At 47.2% G+C, this 17,275-nt stretch overlaps 7 protein-coding genes across 7 annotated transcripts; 3 read left to right on the top strand and 4 right to left on the bottom strand.

Annotated features, from left to right (window-relative positions):
- Window positions 1-1,010: 1,010 nt before the first annotated feature.
- Window positions 1,011-1,538, top strand: PFLUO_LOCUS4304 (uncharacterized protein; the record flags this gene model as incomplete). The annotated part of the gene is made up of 1 exon (XM_073781640.1): window positions 1,011-1,538. The coding sequence occupies one exon, from the start codon at window positions 1,011-1,013 to the stop codon at window positions 1,536-1,538; it is 528 nt and encodes a 175-aa protein (XP_073638375.1).
- Window positions 1,539-1,574: 36 nt separating this feature from the next.
- PFLUO_LOCUS4303 (uncharacterized protein) lies at window positions 1,575-2,633 on the bottom strand (the record flags this gene model as incomplete). The annotated part of the gene is made up of 4 exons (XM_073781639.1): window positions 1,575-1,687; window positions 1,787-2,098; window positions 2,171-2,179; window positions 2,342-2,633. The coding sequence occupies 4 exons, from the start codon at window positions 2,631-2,633 to the stop codon at window positions 1,575-1,577; spliced, it is 726 nt and encodes a 241-aa protein (XP_073638374.1).
- Window positions 2,634-4,321: 1,688 nt separating this feature from the next.
- PFLUO_LOCUS4302 (uncharacterized protein) lies at window positions 4,322-5,726 on the bottom strand (the record flags this gene model as incomplete). Its single annotated transcript, XM_073781638.1, has 2 exons — window positions 4,322-5,554; window positions 5,607-5,726. The coding sequence occupies 2 exons, from the start codon at window positions 5,724-5,726 to the stop codon at window positions 4,322-4,324; spliced, it is 1,353 nt and encodes a 450-aa protein (XP_073638373.1).
- A 784-nt stretch (window positions 5,727-6,510) lies between these two features.
- Window positions 6,511-7,224, top strand: PFLUO_LOCUS4301 (uncharacterized protein; the record flags this gene model as incomplete). Its single annotated transcript, XM_073781637.1, has 1 exon — window positions 6,511-7,224. One exon carries the CDS (start codon window positions 6,511-6,513, stop codon window positions 7,222-7,224), a length of 714 nt encoding a protein of 237 aa, XP_073638372.1.
- A 286-nt stretch (window positions 7,225-7,510) lies between these two features.
- Window positions 7,511-9,856, bottom strand: PFLUO_LOCUS4300 (uncharacterized protein; the record flags this gene model as incomplete). The annotated part of the gene is made up of 1 exon (XM_073781636.1): window positions 7,511-9,856. The coding sequence occupies one exon, from the start codon at window positions 9,854-9,856 to the stop codon at window positions 7,511-7,513; it is 2,346 nt and encodes a 781-aa protein (XP_073638371.1).
- A 1,965-nt stretch (window positions 9,857-11,821) lies between these two features.
- Window positions 11,822-12,607, bottom strand: PFLUO_LOCUS4299 (uncharacterized protein; the record flags this gene model as incomplete). Its single annotated transcript, XM_073781635.1, has 1 exon — window positions 11,822-12,607. The coding sequence occupies one exon, from the start codon at window positions 12,605-12,607 to the stop codon at window positions 11,822-11,824; it is 786 nt and encodes a 261-aa protein (XP_073638370.1).
- Window positions 12,608-13,373: 766 nt separating this feature from the next.
- Window positions 13,374-17,275, top strand: PFLUO_LOCUS4298 (uncharacterized protein; the record flags this gene model as incomplete). Its single annotated transcript, XM_073781634.1, has 8 exons — window positions 13,374-13,729; window positions 13,781-14,006; window positions 14,068-14,127; window positions 14,176-14,463; window positions 14,522-14,750; window positions 14,825-14,993; window positions 15,045-17,189; window positions 17,248-17,275. The coding sequence occupies 8 exons, from the start codon at window positions 13,374-13,376 to the stop codon at window positions 17,273-17,275; spliced, it is 3,501 nt and encodes a 1,166-aa protein (XP_073638369.1).

Here is a 17,275-nt window from a genome sequence, read left to right as displayed (position 1 = left end):
TGTATCCACCGAGCAGGTAAGTGTGTTTCGGAAATGCGCTCCCTCTTTCTTACGGAGTTCCACCGCTTCAGAACAGAGGTAGCTGAAATTTGCGTTCTGGAAAACCGTTTGAATTTTCTTTGCATGATCACTGTCCAGGTCGATGTTCTGGAAGGAGGTCCAATTCTGGTTGACAGAAGCCATAATTGATATAAAGGCCAAGAAATCGGGACTTAGAATCTAAAGAATCAAATTTGAGGGAAGTTAATGTCAGATACCCAAAAGAAAACAGTGGAAAAGAAATGTGGGGAGAACATGAGCGACTGATAATTGGGATATTCATAGGCTTTTGTTTCGGGGCCGCGACCGTGGGAGGCTTGACCAACTTGGCGGTGAGAACACTGGATAATTGCAGTAGCAGCTCAAGAATGGAAAATCCTAGGTTTGACGGATTCATCCGGGTGTGAGTGAGATACACCAATGATGGCTAGCCAATTTAAGCATACAGACTAAATAAACTAAGTATCAATCAGTCAGTCAATCACTTGGAAATCAAAAAGTGTTGGCCCAAAAAAAAAACATACAACAGTCAGGATTCGCTGGTGGTCACCCACCCAACTACTAACTGACCGGCGTGTGGCTTAAGTACGGCTGAGCGGACGGGAAGCCCTGTTCTCCACACCCTGTGGTCGTATGTGATTGTTAATTCATGAAAGGAGCCCATATGGCAAGTTGATACGGACATTTCGCAGAAATCGCAGTTCGGGCAGCGAATGGATAATGGAAGAATATTGTGGATTCTGGGCCCACCAATCACTCAATTGCATAGATGTTGACAGCCCTATCCAGACAAGAATATTCAACCCGAAGAGGCCGACGCTAACGTCTATGTCCCAGACTTGTAAGCAGAGTCTTGCTATCTAGTCACGATAAGTTTGTTTACTAGTATCTCCAGTTTCGGCGGCGAGGTCCTCCCCTCCGACATCCTTTGCAAAGAACCCTCGGAATGGGGACCTCTCGATCTTCCCAGAATGACAGTCATCCGAGAGCCTGAGATCTTCGCCTGTGCCAAAGCTCTGCGAGCACAGTATAAGCGCGTCGCAGCGATCGGTTTCTGCTACGGTGGCTGGGCAGTATTTCGTCTGGGTGCCAAAGCAAATAATGGATCGGTTGACTGCATCTCGACTGCGCACCCATCGTGGGTCACAAAGGAAGAGATCCAAGAGGTTGGTGTGCCAGTACAGATCATGGCGCCAGAAATCGATCCTGTGTTCACGCCCGAGCTGAAAGAGTTGTGTAATCGGGTTATCCCCTCGCTGGGAGTTGACTTTGATTATCAGTTTTTCCGTGGCTTGAAGCACGCGTTTGCAGTTAGAGGGAATCGAGCGAATGAGGCTGAGATGAAGGGGTGGAGAGGGCGAAGAATGCGGCCGTGTATTGGTTCAAGCAGGGGCTGCATTGAGAGCAGGAGTGGGTTGTGCATGTCTCTCATTTCAGATGACAATGAGTTTACATCAATTGACCTAGAAGAATTGGCTTCAAGCAAAAAGCTGGAATAGCTTATGCGTATGCGCGTTGATCAGACAGACTATAATTCACGCTAACATAACTTCTAGAACGCCGTCTCCATCATCCTTCACCCATCGTCCCGTTATTTTCAGCCCTGCTTCGGTCAGCAGCGCTTCCCACTGCTTCGCAGTCCTCTCCACTAAAAGATCGAAGGTCAGTATACAATAGAGATGAATGAGGATGGAGTATGCGACTGTGAGAATATAAGGGAGATTGTCTAAGAAAACCGGAGCCATACTCGCAGCAAATCCGACCATCAAGATGAAATCCAAACCAGCCGTAGGAACTGGAAGCGGTCCAGCTTCTGGAAGCACGTTCTCGATGATGATTAATTTTGAGTAGTCCTTCATCACAGCCACGAGATTGCGCAGGATAATCAGGGCCTTAGGGTTGGGCCAGTCGTGTAGCACGTGCTTCAGGAAGTAAACTCCCGCGCCTTTGATCAGCTGAGGTTTGAAAAAGTTGTGTTTTGTTAATTCGATTGTTGGGTGGAGGCTGTCCTTTGGGATTGCATCGATCACATCCGGTTGATCTTGCAGAATCAAACGACCTTTTACGATTCAAAGTCAGTGTTTAAGGATTGCTCAAAGTCACCGTGTGAGAATCTGGAAATTTTGTATACCTTTGACATCTGAACATCGATTCCGAAATAGCATGAGATCATGTCCCAATCCGCCACCGACATCCACCAACAAAACCTCCTGTTTACCAGCAGCACTATTACAGATAGACTCTTCCACGGGAAACATCGAGACCCATGGCGGCCGATTAGCCCTATAGTCAGTCATCATACTATGGAACTGGGAGGCTTCGCGAGGATGTTCCTTCCACCAATCGAAGCAGTGCAATTTGGTCTGAAAGGCGTATTGGAACGGGCTGTCGAGCTCGTCCTCCAACTGACGGTAATTCGTCTCTCGGGCGTAAGACGGAAACCCAGCCCCACCGCGGTAGCCCAGATCAAAACAATGTTTGATACCGTTGCTGAGCGCTGGGACAGTGAAGATATTTGAGAGTGATGTCGGGCCAAACTTGGTCTCCGGCCCGGCTAGCTCGGTGAAAATTCGGTTCGCGGCAAGGACCCTCATGATTCGCACTGCGATATGATGAGCCTTCTGAAACTAGAAAACCAGTGGTGGAAGGTGACTGGGAGCTCACATAATAACAAAGGGTCAGCTCCAGTACTCTGGGCAAGCTCGCTGGCTGTCTGCGGCCCGGCAAATTGGATCAACTGGAAGATCCCGAGGTCTGCTGCAACGTATGCACATGGTAAGAGCGCGAACTAATTATTGCGCTCATATTAACACTCTGACACTTGACATAGAGATACGAGACTTGCCGAAAAGCAAACATCAAAGGCCCTCTCGGGAGGAGTTTGAAGAGCTTCTGTTAGTTGGCGTGCTAACAATAGTAACCTTGGCCTTGTCTCCTCGTCTTGAATTGAGAGGTCAGCATTGCTCAATTGTGCAATGAGGTTGGAGATGTTGTCGGATTCGACTTTTCCTGCCATGTTGTCCTAAATACAAGGAAGCTCTGCACAATTTCGGTACGAAATGTCGTGAACGTAGTTATGAGGGGTGGTTGGACTTGAACAGCGTAGCTTGGAAGAACGCAGATTTATTCCCAGGACCGGGAATATGACCCGTTATATAAACAAGCAGTCCACTGAGCATTGACCGTGGCGCAGAAAGGGGTGGAAGGGACTCATTGGTTCTAGAGTTACACTTGTGCTTATCAGTATGGTGACTGTATGTATGAAACCTCCTCGCGACCCAAATGCAGGTAATTTAGCGAGAGCCAATTATTTCGGAGGAACCACACATCGGAGGTGACGTGGAGTTGTTTCCAGCATGTAATTTGGCCTTTAGTGCGTTTATGAGAAGTTAAATATTTTGAGCTGAGAGCTCCCGCAGAAGTCGGCATTAGCGTCGCATGGATCGCCAAATGCGGATAATCATGATATAAGCCCTACAATGCGAACCTAACCCTTTCAAAAGTGATCAATGACGGGGGCTGAATTTATCCTTGACACTGTAGCAAAGGAAGACTTAACGCTTTAAATGGTTAATGATCTTACCATCCCAAATTTGGGTAACTGCAAGGTTTATTTTTACATGCAGGTTGAACCGTAAATCCAGTGAAAGCAAGACATTTTTTACCGGTGAGTCTTCTCGAATCAAATAGATAAGAGCGCAGTATTTCGGTCTTACGAAAGGCACTGGGAGTTGGTTGTAATTGACGTTGAATGGACTCCATATTTTTCAAGGAATGGCTTTTCGCAAAGTCAAACGCCTCGCAGGTGAGAAAGTGGGTGACCTGAGTTGCCGACACGTAAACAGAACCTCCGGCTTGAAAATCATACAGAACTCCAACTGCCAAACCAGGTTCAAAAGCTGAATCTGTGTATAAAGTACCACCAAATCTATCCCCCCTAAGATTTATTAGACAACCGTTTGCTGCTCTTCCGCTAGTTTTAGGATTTGATGAGCGGCACTAGTTGAGGGTGGTTACGTGTAGCCGTTTGGACGAATGCACTTCGCAAATATGGCCCTTGTATGGCGACCATAATTTTAGCATTAATGATAGCGTGGGGTTATGAAAGTGGAAGTAGCCAGCAACAACCTCAGGATTTTGACTTGTTAGTACTAACTATTGGGCTTTTTTAATAAAAAAGTAAGAATATTGAGAACAAGTATAAAAATACTAAACACATGGAAATAAGGGATACACAGAGCTCCCTCAAGCAGCACATCAAAGCTTATAGGCACCCATTAAGTTAGCCGTGATTTTTCATGCTTCTGAATTGCTTCCGAAGCTCTGTATCCGCAATCGCGCCATCATATATCCTTGCCTCTTTAGCTGGAAGACCTGCCAGCTCCGGAAAGCTAGATTCTTTGCCTACCTCTAGCTTTCGAGCATCATGTCCAAAAAGCCAATCCTTCCGGCCTGTAAATGCCCAGAATACAGGATTTGTTGCTTTATCTTGTTTCATCAACGAATCACGGCGCTCTCGCTCAGGCCCATCATATAGGTGAAGCCACTCTTGCAGAATGCGCGTGTTCCTAGCAACATATGCTGCTCTTGGTAGTCTTTGGCGCTCATAAATATTCAGTGCTTGATGAATATCGTCACATTCCCGAAGTGCTGCCTGTAGTGTTGCGGCATCCTCCGTTGCTTGGGCAGCTCCTTGAGCCATGTAAGGCATCATAGGATGGCACGCATCACCCAAGATCGCAACCTTTCCGCTAGGATGAACCCATCGTTCCAGTTGATCAAAATCAGCGAGTTTCCATTTTAGATATGTGCTTGCCATGCTGCACAGCTTTCGTACGGGCTCACACCATCCTGCAAAGCGCCGGACAAGCTCGGAATTATCAGCCTGGGAGCGCCACTCATCTTCACCGACGGGCTTCCCCACGTCAGTCGCATGCGTTATATCGATGATGATGTTGTACAGCTCTCCTCCTCGCAATGGATAACCAACTGCATGTGCTTCGGGGCCCATCCAATGAACTGCCCAGGGCTGCTCAACCAGGTGCCTTGTTGCAGGGTCTGCCAAAAGCGGCTCCACGGGCACAAGTACTCGGTACGCCACGTCGCCAGTATCTTGAGGCTCCAAAGGCTTCCCGTTGATGATATTTCTGACTGCAGACTTGATCCCATCAGCGCAGATCACAAGGTCCGCTTCCATGCGTTTTCCAGAGGCTAAGACCACTGCAGGTGCATCGAAGTCGTAGGTTTCCACCCGAGAGTCCATCATCAAGGTGACGTTTCTGTGTTTCGAAACGGCGTCGACCAGTACCTTGATCAGGTCTGCGCGATGAAGGAAGTAATACGGCGATCCATACTTGTCCTTGACATCGCTGAAGGGGCAGTCGGCGAGGATGTTTCCTTTCCAGTCCACAAAGCGGTTGCCGAGAGAAATTTCTTTCTTGACTTGGCTGAAATCAACACCCCAGCTGAGACTCAAACGCGAGGAGTTCGGCGGTACACGAATTCCAGCCCCGACCTATACACATTTCGTTAGCGAGCAAAATACGGCATATCGAAGTGGCTCTTACCTCCAGGAATTCCTTGACACACTCAAGTACAGTAACTTTGTGTCCATCCGAGCCCAAAGCCAGCGCTGTTTGAAGCCCACCAATGCCTCCTCCGACCACAATGACATTAAGTTCTTTCATGCTGTTCAAGTTGAGGCTTTAGAACAGCTCTACCTATCACTATGGTATGTAAAATTTCGAGAATTTTTGGAGTTATCGAAGAGGCGGATGGTGGGAGAGCGGATACTTGCTTTCGGATCTGCGGCGGATATCTGCAGGCAGCTTTCCGCTTTGCCATCCGGTCCACCACTCATGCTCCGCTTTTACGAAAGCCGAGCGCTGTTGCGGGGAACAGCGATCATTTATATTACATGAGTTGTGCCGTCCCTGACAAAAGCTGTGCTATGATCGTATAGCTGGCGCATAGGGTTAAGGGTCCGCCAGAGTCGAATTTCGTGGTCTCCACTTAACCCTGGCGCGAGGTCTCCCAACATTTTAACTGAGCAACAATACTAGCGCATATCTGCTGTGGAGTCCCTATCAATTCCCTTCCTGACCCACTCGCTTTCAACCTCAGGAGCTTACAACCCCACGAGGCTCACAGTCCCACGAGGCTCGCAACCCCACGAGCTTACAAATCCACGAGCTTACAAACCCATGAGCGTACGGATTACGTCCGACATATTGGATGCGGGGATTTTTGATTATTTAATGGTCATTTCTTTCCCCTGGAAAGCAATACGTACGCGACTTGCCCTTCATTATTATCAATTTGCGATTCTTAATACACTGAAATACAAGCCGAACCAATTCAATGGAAGGCCAAGTCATAAATTTGGACTCAATCAATTATTATGTGCTCCATGAAGGTGCAAAAGACAAACCATTGGTCGTCCTTTGTCACGCGCTGATGGCAAATCATCACATGTGGGATTCAACTGTTGGTGATCTTCATAAGGCCGGCTTTAGCACCTTGCGATTCGATCATATCGGACACAACAAGACAACTTTCGCTACCCGGGAGGCTGCGACGCGAGAATACCACTTCGACGATGTCATCAGACACATTCATGAGCTTATCCAACAACTGGCGCCAGGGCAGACACCCTTTGGATTCGTCGGCTGCAGCATTGGCGGAGTACTCGCAATTCGCTACGCACAAATGTACCCCGGAGCCTTGACCAAGGTTATGTCGTGTGATGCACCGGGGATGACGACTATGGAGATAGCAAAGCCTCTATGGAAAGCACGAATCTCTCAGTTTCAGAATGAGGGTGTGGATAATCTGGCAAAAGCTACTGTCGAACGATGGTTTCCGGAACCATGTCGTGAAGAAGTCCGCTCCGGAATGCTGGAACAAACTCGAACATGCACATTTGAGGGTTATCGAGCCTGTGCTATCGCGGTCATGAATTATGACTACTTCGCCGAGCTGAAGCGAATTGAGAAGGAGCAAGTCCTGGTACTTGCTGGAGCAAACGATACATCGATCGGGCCCCGTGAAATCCTAGTCAATGTCGCCAACGCAATCCCGGACGCCAAATATATCCTGATGGAAGATGTCGGCCATATCCCTCCCTCTCACGACCCCAGCGGCTTCAATAAGATCATGTTAGAGTTTTTGGAGTCCAAGGAGTAATCTCTCCTGTGAGAGCAGATACTTCCAATAAGCTTCTATACAAATTAGATGTTAGATTTCCTCCAATAACGTGCAAATTCATGGTGCTCTTTAAGCTATAGCACATAGCATAGTATCAGGTCCTAAACTCTTACAGGATCCTCAGCGCTTTTCCATCATGTTCGTAGTGTTTCTTGTTGTTGTTTTGATCCCACGAAAGGCACGGGAGCAACATGATATTAAGTATGCGAGTATAATCCACGGCCGGCCACTAAGCTCACCACTCCAGGCAAGATAAATCAAGGATTCATTCCATCTGTGGCTCAGGATCAAAGGCAAGGTCAGCCAACGGGTCAAATAGAAAGCTTTCGCCCATGAAATCCCCATGGAACAAATTTGAATCCATAGTGCTTTCCCAGTTATTCAAGACCGAAGGATTAAAATCTTGCATTTGCGGCATGCTTGAAAAGACATCCAAAGAATCATTTGTATCGTTTGGAAACTGAGACTGGCGTACCCGTGTCTCCTCGAATTGTTTGGATTTTTTGATGTTTTCTCTTAGCGCAGCGCTGGGAAAAGAAGGGCAAACGATCTCTGAGAAGTCTCGCGATATTTGTATCAACCGCCTCATGGTCCTATTGCCAGGTCCTTTGTGTAATATCTGCTGGATCTGCTTGACCATCTCGTGGATCTCCCGCAGTTGCGAAGGATCCGATGTTTTTGAAGTATCCAGCAGATACAGAGAGAGAATTAAATTGCATTGATATGCAAACACCCCATCGAGCCAGAGGTTGGCGTTGTAGCGGCCCCTCTTCCAGAGACAGTGGATGACTTTCCAACAGTCTAGAGCCCCTTGAAAGCACACGTCCTTGTAATTCAGAATCTTTGCATTAGTCGTGACATCAGCGTTTAGACCATGAGAAATGTACAGGGCCTTGAGAAGAAATGGCCTGGAAAGCATGATTCTTGCATATTGGTACCGCACATGTATCATGAGTATTTGTCGCAAATGGCTTGGATAAACATGGTCCAGGTTTCTTTCATCAAAATCAAGAAAACCGGGCAGGTTTTTTTTCCAGTTGTCGAGCTCATGGAGCAGTTGATGACATGTGCTTATATTGGGCAGACCTTGCAAATCATTCGACAGACTCAAACTCTGATCCATCTGGGCCTCGCGAATTTTGCCAACTATCCGTGCCAACGTGACATCATGCTGAAGGTATCCTGGTGGCCAATGAAACCCTTGATCCAAAATCGATTCATTGGGAAGGTCAAAGATGATTTCCACATCTTCCAAGGCACTAGGCCGCCCGAGGAAAGCACTGGCATACTGCTCAAAGATGTAAAGAGAACACCATATCTGTTTGCGCAGCTCTTTTTCGAGAGGGAGAAGATAGATTTCTGAACGGTGCACCGCTTTCTCACCTCGATGGAGTCCTAGACTAATAGCCATCCTGACAGCGCAACCACTTAGGACCCAAGAAGCGTTCCTCTCGTTGGCAAAGTTCATGTAGACGGAGAGAAGCGTGAACGCGGTGACAGCCTGAAGAGTGCCGGAAAGCATGAGATGAGAAATCTCCATGAAAGAATCATTCACGAGTTTTCTCCTCAGCGAGGTCAATCTCTCCCAGTCCGAGTTGTCCACTTGGCTCAAAGTTGACAGGCGCCACTCGCAGCCAAACGCGATGGCCAATCTAAAACATACAGCCCATCCGACATCGATTGTTTGGGTGTCTGAGGATCTGATTCGGTCCAAAACAGCCTGAAATGTCGGTCGGTGGAATAGTGCAACATTTATGTGCACTTGGGTAAAAAAGAATTCCACGAGGTCATCGGTTTCTTCTTTTGAGGGAAGAGCTTCCAGTAGCTTAAGAAGCCGAGCAGCGCCCTGCTCAGATGGCCTCTGGCTTTCAAGTTGGATGTAATCAATTCCAGGCAATTCCGGAACAATGCCTCGATCCTCCCCCATGGTGCGAGCATATTGATCTCTGATGAAGGTGTGGCGAAGGCTCTCATTTGAGCTCAGATTAGATCTCTCATACGCCTCTGCTGCCAACAGTTCCCGCATTTTGCGGACATACGCCATTGAGCTGGATGATCCGAAATATGAGAGGGTTCCGGAAGGGCTCTGTAGCATGCGCTCATAGAAACTTGTAGTAGATGAGATTCGTGTCTGTTCATCTGTCGGGACAGATTGGCTTTCTTCATAAGTGATGGAATTTTGCAGTTCGGCAGTATCACTGCGGGCTTCTGTATTTGTATTGAAGACATTTTTAGCTTCAAGGACTTCTCGTCGCGAATCACGCTGGCCGTGAGAGTTTGGTCTGTTGCCATGTTCAATTTCTTGGGATAGCTGAAGAATTTCTTCCGTATTGTTTGTATTGACTTCTGGGAATAAATTGTTGACTAGATGCTCCAGTGCCCGAATGCGTGACGTTTGTGAGCTGTCTTCGCGTCCTGGAAAATGGCTGCGAGGCTTGCGGGGAATCGTGGAAGTGCACTCGACATTATGCTCGAGGCACAGCTTGCAAGGGCTCTGCTGTCCTGTACTCCGGACACATTTCCGACGGCGGACCTTGCAGAAATCACAGCTAATTGCCGCGCGTTTCCTCAACTGGTCAGGAACACGACGCAGGGATTTGCTCGAATTCATGGGTGGATTGTTGAACTCTCGATTCGCAAGGCGTTCTGACTCGCTGAACCATGCGGTACTGTTTGCACAAGGTCGACGAGAATTCCAACTAAGATGTTGATCAAGTCAAGGGCCGGTTGTCCTTACCCGGCACAGAGGACGTCGGTACAGTGGGAGGACACAGAAATAAATCACCGCTAGCAAGACTTGGCGCGCTAGTGTAAAATAAAAATAAATGACAATTAAAATGACATGCGATTACATACAAAATTACCTAGTATTTAGTGTACCATCCATTTGCATCAATCACTGCTTGCACGCGATGCGGCATCGTCGTAGCTAAATTGATCATCACCTGTTCCCTAATATTTAGCCATGCAATTTGGGCGCAATTGATGATATTCTGATGCGTAGTTGCATTATCAGGGGCATGCTAAAGCCATGGAAAGAGCTTATAAAGCTCCTGTTTGAGCAATGCCCAAAGGTTTTCAATTGGATTTAGATCAGGCGAGTAAGGAGGCCATTCCATGACTTCTACCCCTAGATCTGCTAGAAATCCTCGTACAAGCCTAGATGTATGTAGTGGCGAGTTATCGTGTATGAATATATCCCTAGGTTGTAGAAAATGCGGAAGGATATAAGCATAAAGCTCATGAATCCTTTTAGCGGTCACACCACCACGACGAGCGTCTAGATCGCTAAATAAAGGGAATAGACGGGTACGGCTATCAAAGCAGAAGCCTGCCTAAAACATTTGCGATATTCCCTTGCCGGTATAGACCTCTTTCACGTCGTGGAAGATGAGCTGTTCACGAGGCGAATTAAAAGTCCATTCTGGTTGTAGCCTAACACCACGCTCGACAGTGTACTCATCTAACCATTTAACACGTATCTACTACTCTAGAGACTTATCCCGATGACGAAGGGCCCAAGCAAGGCGCTTTTCGGCATGTTCTGACTTGATATATGGCCTCTCGCGTTGTCGCCATTTTCGCATCCCTTCTGTATGCAAGAGGCGCTGAATTGACTGTCTATACACCTTAAAATCGATCTCTTCTAGTAGATCTTGGTATTTGATATGCGCATTATCGTCTATACGCGTAATGATCTTTAATCGATCCTCTTCTGTAAGCTTTTTGCGCGCGCCTGGTCGAGGCTTTGAAATGTTGTCTTTTCGTACTTTTTCAGATCGAACTGTCGTTTTGAGAGTGCTAATTGGGACGTCTGGGAAGCGATGATGTAGTTGGGTATAGGTCCAGCCCTAGAGCTTCAATTCGCATATGCGGGTGCGCAATTGGACGCTTAATTCCTTCCCCCGACCCATGGTTAGGTAGTGGAGTGATGCTTTGTAGAAGCAACGCGACGCGTTGAGATAATACTAGTAATTACTTTTCAAAATAAGACCTATCCTAATATAGTATAGTGTAGGGTGGGTCTACTAGCGCTGATTTATTTCATTGCTCGGCACTGTAGGTGTCTAGCGGGCCCCACATGGGAGGGCCGAAAATGAAGTGGGTGTAAGATGCACCAACGGTAGCCAGGTCAAGCAGAAAATCTAAACTTAAGTAAGTATCAGTCATTTCACTTTGAATTCAAAAAACCAGTTGGCAAGAAATAAAAACATACAAGGGCATAAATAAGGTGGTCTTAGAGTCGTCGCCTAATCGGTCGTTAGCGGCCCGTCCGCTCTTTAGGCAGCTGCAGGCAGTAGTTCAGCACCCTGAATACTCTTCACCAAAGACTGCCTAACGGCCCCTACGCGGCTAGTCGACTTCGTGCCGCCTTAGCGGCTTGCGTAAGAAGGAGAAGGCCTAGCACCCCTCTAAGCCTTGTTTGGGGACTATAGCGTCCTATCTACGAGGGTCTATAGATAGGTCTGTTAACTGCTTTGTCATATCTTGCACTCCCCAGAATCGGGTAAATACCATTGTGGTTGCCAAATCGTTTTTTAGAGCAGTAGCTACCGTGGTGCCCAGCATACAATCTCTAAAGAAGACCTCCACCTCCTCTGCCCGACTCATCTTGAAGGCGCGCGTCTAAATTCTCGAACTCCAGCAGAAGCAGTTCTTGGTTGTCACATTTCTGAGCCGTGTCGAAATCGATCAAAATAGCCTTCGAATCACGAATGAGGAAATTGAATCGATTTACATCACCATGTTGGATTCGTAAGTCATGTAGTCGAGACAATACCTCCTCACAGGCCTCGATGTCCTGGATGCCAGCGTGCCGTGCATCATGTATACGCTCAATTAAGAACCCAATCACCCGACCGTTTTCGGTCATGTGGCCGAGGAATCGGGGTCCGATGCTGTGGCCGGATATCCATTGGTATGCTGTCGTTTCGTTCTCAATGTATTGGACCTCCCAGGGGAAACGAGCAAATTTGGCGACAACGATATCATCGAACAATGAGCATTTGACTTCATAAATACCTGTTCGTAATTTCTGTCCAATCGAAAGCTCCAGGTAGTCAACATAGGTTCCATGCCAAGTATTTCTAACGCTAGGGAACTCGGTTAGATTGACATGTGCAAAATAAGGTCGGCCGTCGTTTGCGTCTCTAGAAACTAGTCCATCGTTCCAGTCTCCAGAGGGAAATTCTGGCAGGAGGAAGACCAGTGAAGGACCAAAACACATATCTTCGGCACTATAGATGCCAGGCTCCACGACGATGTATTTAATAGAGACACCGTCGACGAGGAGACGGAAAATGCTTTGGTCGTTTTCGTCGACCTCGGCTTGGAGTAATTCAATTTTTAGTTGGTTGGTCATCCTGACGCTAAAAAGAAGATTTGAATCAAGAGGGAAATTTCGAGTGAAGTAGCATCAGCTTGGGATCGCGTTTGCTACTTGTGTTTTTGATCGCCTCAGTAATCTCAGCAGCAGGTGGTGAACAACCAAGTTCACCGCCTTTTTTGAGCGGTTAGCTAAGGGGAAACTGAAATCGTTTTTTGATAATAGTTAACCTGATTGGTTTGCTAACCGTAGCTGAAACGAGGAGGCAGCGCTAAAGCGACATAGTCACATTCATTATGGAATGAAGAAAACAAGCGCCAAAAACAAAACAAAAAAGAAAAACATACAACAGTCAGGATTCGCTGGTGGTCACCCACCCAACTACTAACTGACCGGCGTGTGGCTTAAGTACGGCTGAGCGGACGGGAAGCCCTGTTCTCCACACCCTGTGGTCGTATGTACTATATTTCACTTAAAGCAATCTATACGCCAAGTGGGCAATATGTGACGGCCACCTTATGGTTGCACGACCACGGTGAGTGGGCAATAGACGGTGGGAATTACTGCAAGTTGCGCGATCAGCGCACAAACCGCCCGCCGCCGCATGTGGTATCAATTCATTGGACAGGTCTGTTCTGCTCAAAACGCCCGGCGTTTCAGCACCTGCAAACACTCCTCAATTCAGCCACAGGTTGCAAGCCTATTTATTACTAGCTCTATCCTCCTAGACAAAATACTTAGAACCAGCAATGGGTTTTGGTGGCTTGAAACAGACCACCACCTAGAACTACGAAGATTCGATATGTCCAGCCGAGAAAAGTTTACTGTCTTCCGGGTTACTGGCCTAGCCAGGGACCAGCCGGACGAGGTCCTTAAGGCGTCATTAAAAGATACTCTCAGTGATCATTTCTCCCGTGAAGAGAGATCTATAATTCAGACCAAGGCCACTATTATACCCTCGTGCTATGATTCCGACCGAGAGAGAGTGGCTCTTGTACAGTTCTACGGCCAAATTCCGCAATTTCTATCTGAACTGGTAGCGAATCCTCTCGGAGACTGGCAAGTAGAGATGGGTGACACGGACATAAATATCGACTGTCATTTCTGGGGGTTTACCCAGCTCTATGCCACTCCAGAAAACCAAGAAGTGAAGGCAGAGTAAGTGAGCTTGTGACACTTGACTTATAGGTACTGACTTTATTGATAAAGCATCATCGCGATCACGGGGCTAGATGGACATGCGTATGGTTCATGGCAGGGAAAGGGAAACCTCAGCCGAATGTGGCTACGCGATTTTCTCCGCAAAGATCTTCCACGGTGTCGCACAATGATCTACGGCTACAACTCGAAGCTGTCAAGCTATGGGATTAATACTATTCTGGATTTTGGACGGGAGTTGGTTGAGGAGATCAAGAAGATTCGCAACAAAAAAGAGGTAACGTCTCATCACAGTTACGAGATAAAGCAAGAGCATTCAGCTAATAGAAGTTATTTAGCTTCAACATCGGCCCATCATTTTTATTGCCCATAGCTTTGGCGGGATAATTCTAGCTCATGTATACCTTCTGACGTCCTGAAAGAGATCATGCTAACATTAAGCGCAGTGCCTTATAAGGGCCGTCCAGAGTATTGAGGATGATGACCCCACAATTTCCTCAATCTATCGATCCACGTACGGCATGATCCTCTTCTCTATACCCCATAAGGGTTTAGTTATAAATGACATCCGAAGAATGATTGGTGCGGAGGATCATCCACGACAGCATTTACTCCAGCAGATATCAAGCGAATCAGATCTACTTACTCAACAACTAGCCGACTTTAAGAACCTGATCAAGGATCGGAAGGTAGTCAGCTTCTACGAGACTATGCAGACAAAAGAACTTCAATTTGTATGAACGGGTCCCTCACAATCATCAGCCCACCTAACAAAGTTGACTTTTATTACAGGATGACACGACCCAACGATGGAAGAGGACTGGAGATTTTATCACAGCAGTAGAAACTGATTCGGCTCTGCTTCAACTACCCGATCAAATCGAACAAAAAGTGCCTCTTACTGAGGACCACTCAACAATTGTGAAATTTGACTCCCGCAGCGCTGCAGGATATCAGACAGCTTTAGAAAGTTTGAAACAGTTTGAAGAAAGTGCCCCGAGAGTGATTGCAAATCGCCACAGTAGGTAGCTAGTTGTTCAATTTAGTCATTTTATCTCATGCCGCTTTTAAAACGCAAGGCTAACACCGAAACAGATCGCGCGCAAACGCTCGATCAGCCCAAGCCGTCCTCAACGGTCCCATTCATGAAAGATACCACATTTATTGGCCGTGAAGACGTCCTGAGAGAGATCAAGAAGATAAATCGACCAGCCATTGTGCGTCAACACGAGCGCATTGCTCTAGTAGGGCCGGCAGGCATCGGGTGAGCAATTCAACGAGCCAGTTTTCTCATCACATGACTGAGACTCAACAGGAAGTCCCAGATAGCCATTGAATATTCTCATCGAGTACGAGAGTCAATGCCAGATACCTGGGTCTTTTGGGTTCATGCGAGCAGCATAGATCAATTCCAGCAGAGCTACGAGCGGATTGCTTCAGTTGCATGTATTCCTGAAAACAACAATCCCAAAGCGAATGTCCTCCAACTAGTCTATCAATGGCTCTGTGATGAAACCAACGGAGTCTGGCTGATAGTGTTGGATAATGCAGATGACGACACATTATTCTTTGATTTGGATTCGAATCTAGTGGAATTCCTTCCGCAAGTGCAGCATGGTTCTATTCTCCTCACGTCGCGCAATCGTTTGGCCGCAACAAATCTCGTGGGCGATTCGAACCATGTGATCATTATTGAGCCTATGACCGATGACGAAGGCTTAGCTTTGCTGCGCACAAAGACGCTCACAAGCCGCTCGCCTGTAGAGGACGAGAAAGCACTAGTCCATGCCTTGGAATATATTCCTCTAGCTATCATACAGGCAGGTTCATACATTTCAAGCCGATCAACACGATTCACAGTCTCCAAGTACCTTCAAATGTTCAATGAATGCGAGTCGCATCAGATGCAACTTCTCGATCATGAAGATGCTAAAAGTCTCCGACGATACAACACCACAGGACATGCTATTATTACCACTTGGCAGCTATCATTTGAGCAAATTCGTGGTGACAAGCCTGCAGCTGCAGATTTGCTCGCTTTGATGAGCATGTTTGATCGACAAGAGATCCCAGAAGATTTGGTTCAGGAAGATAAAGGTAATATGCAGTTTGAAGATACGTTAGCACCGCTTCTCAGTTTTGCTCTTGTCCGGGTAGAATCAGAGCAACACTCATTTAACATGCACCGATTGGTGCAGTTGGCAGTCCGAAAGTGGCTGGAGAATAACCACGAGGTCGATAGATGGAGAGAGAAGTCTAGAGAGATTGTGGCAAAAAGATTTCCAATTCCAGAATATGGGAATTGGTCCATGTGTCGAAGGCTACTTTCGCACTCCAAAGAGGTCATCAAATTCAGTCCGGTCAATGACCCTGATGCGCTCAATACAGCATGGATTGCATACTGCTATGGTTTGTATCTCGAGAGCCGAGAGAAATATAAAGAGGCAGAAGAAATGTATCGACAGGCTCTCGCGGCAAAAGTGAGGGTTTTCGGCGACGGGAATCCAGACATACCAATTGTCCTTCATCTTGGAATAAATCTAGCGGCTCAAGAGAAGTCGGAAGAGGCGGAAGAGCTGTTTCGAATGGCTCTCGCTCGACAAGAGAAAATGCATAGGCATAAGCATGAAGACACGCTCGCCATTATCAGCAACCTCGGAACTATACTTGAGGCCAGGAGAAATTTTGATGAAGCTGAAGTGATGTATCGACGTGCTCTAGAGGGGCGAAAGCAGACGCTCAGAAATGAGCATCCAGACATATTCGCTAGCATGGTGGACGTTGGCTCAGTGCTGGAAAGACAAATGAAATACAAAGAGGCAGAAACAATCTATCTGCAGGCTTTAGAGGGACTGGAAAAAACACTTGGGCATGAGCATTCAGAAACAATCGAGTGTATCCGTCAGATTGGCTTCATGTTGCAGGTCCAACAGAAATATGAAGAGGCGGAAGCAATGTATCGTCGAGCCCTAAAACGGCTAGAGAAGGTGTTTGATCACGAGCACCCAGACACGCTCAAAAGCATCAGGGATCTTGGCTCAGTGCTGGAGCAGCAGGGGAAATATAAAGAGGCGGAAGAAATGCATCGTCGGGCCCTAGATGGGCGAGAGAAGATCCTTGATCATGAGCATCCAGAAACCCTCGAAAGCATGAAGGATCTTGGCTCAGTGCTGAAAGAACAGGGGAAATATAAAGAGGCGGAAGAAATGTATCGTCGGGCCCTAAAACGGCAAGAGAAGGTCTTTAATCACGAGCACCCAAACACACTCGAAAGGGTCAAAGATCTTGGCTCAGTTCTGCAACAACAGGGGAAATATAAAGAGGCGGAAGGAATGTATCGTCGAGCCCTAGAGGGGCGAGACAGACTCTCTGGCCGGGAGGACGCAAAAAAGCTCATAAGCATCATTGATCTTGGCTCAGTGCTGGAACAACAGGGTAAGTATGAAGAGGCCGAAGAAATGTATCGACAGGCTTTAGAGAGACAAGGAGATGCTCTTTGGAACGATCTAATAACACAGTCGAGGGCCCGTTGCCTTGACGCACTAG

This window comes from Penicillium psychrofluorescens (genome assembly GCF_964197705.1).
Source record: "Penicillium psychrofluorescens genome assembly, chromosome: 3".
NCBI lineage: Eukaryota > Fungi > Ascomycota > Eurotiomycetes > Eurotiales > Aspergillaceae > Penicillium > Penicillium psychrofluorescens.
The sequence above is the reverse complement of the archived record's forward strand: the minus strand, read 5'-3'. Positions and strand labels throughout refer to the sequence as shown.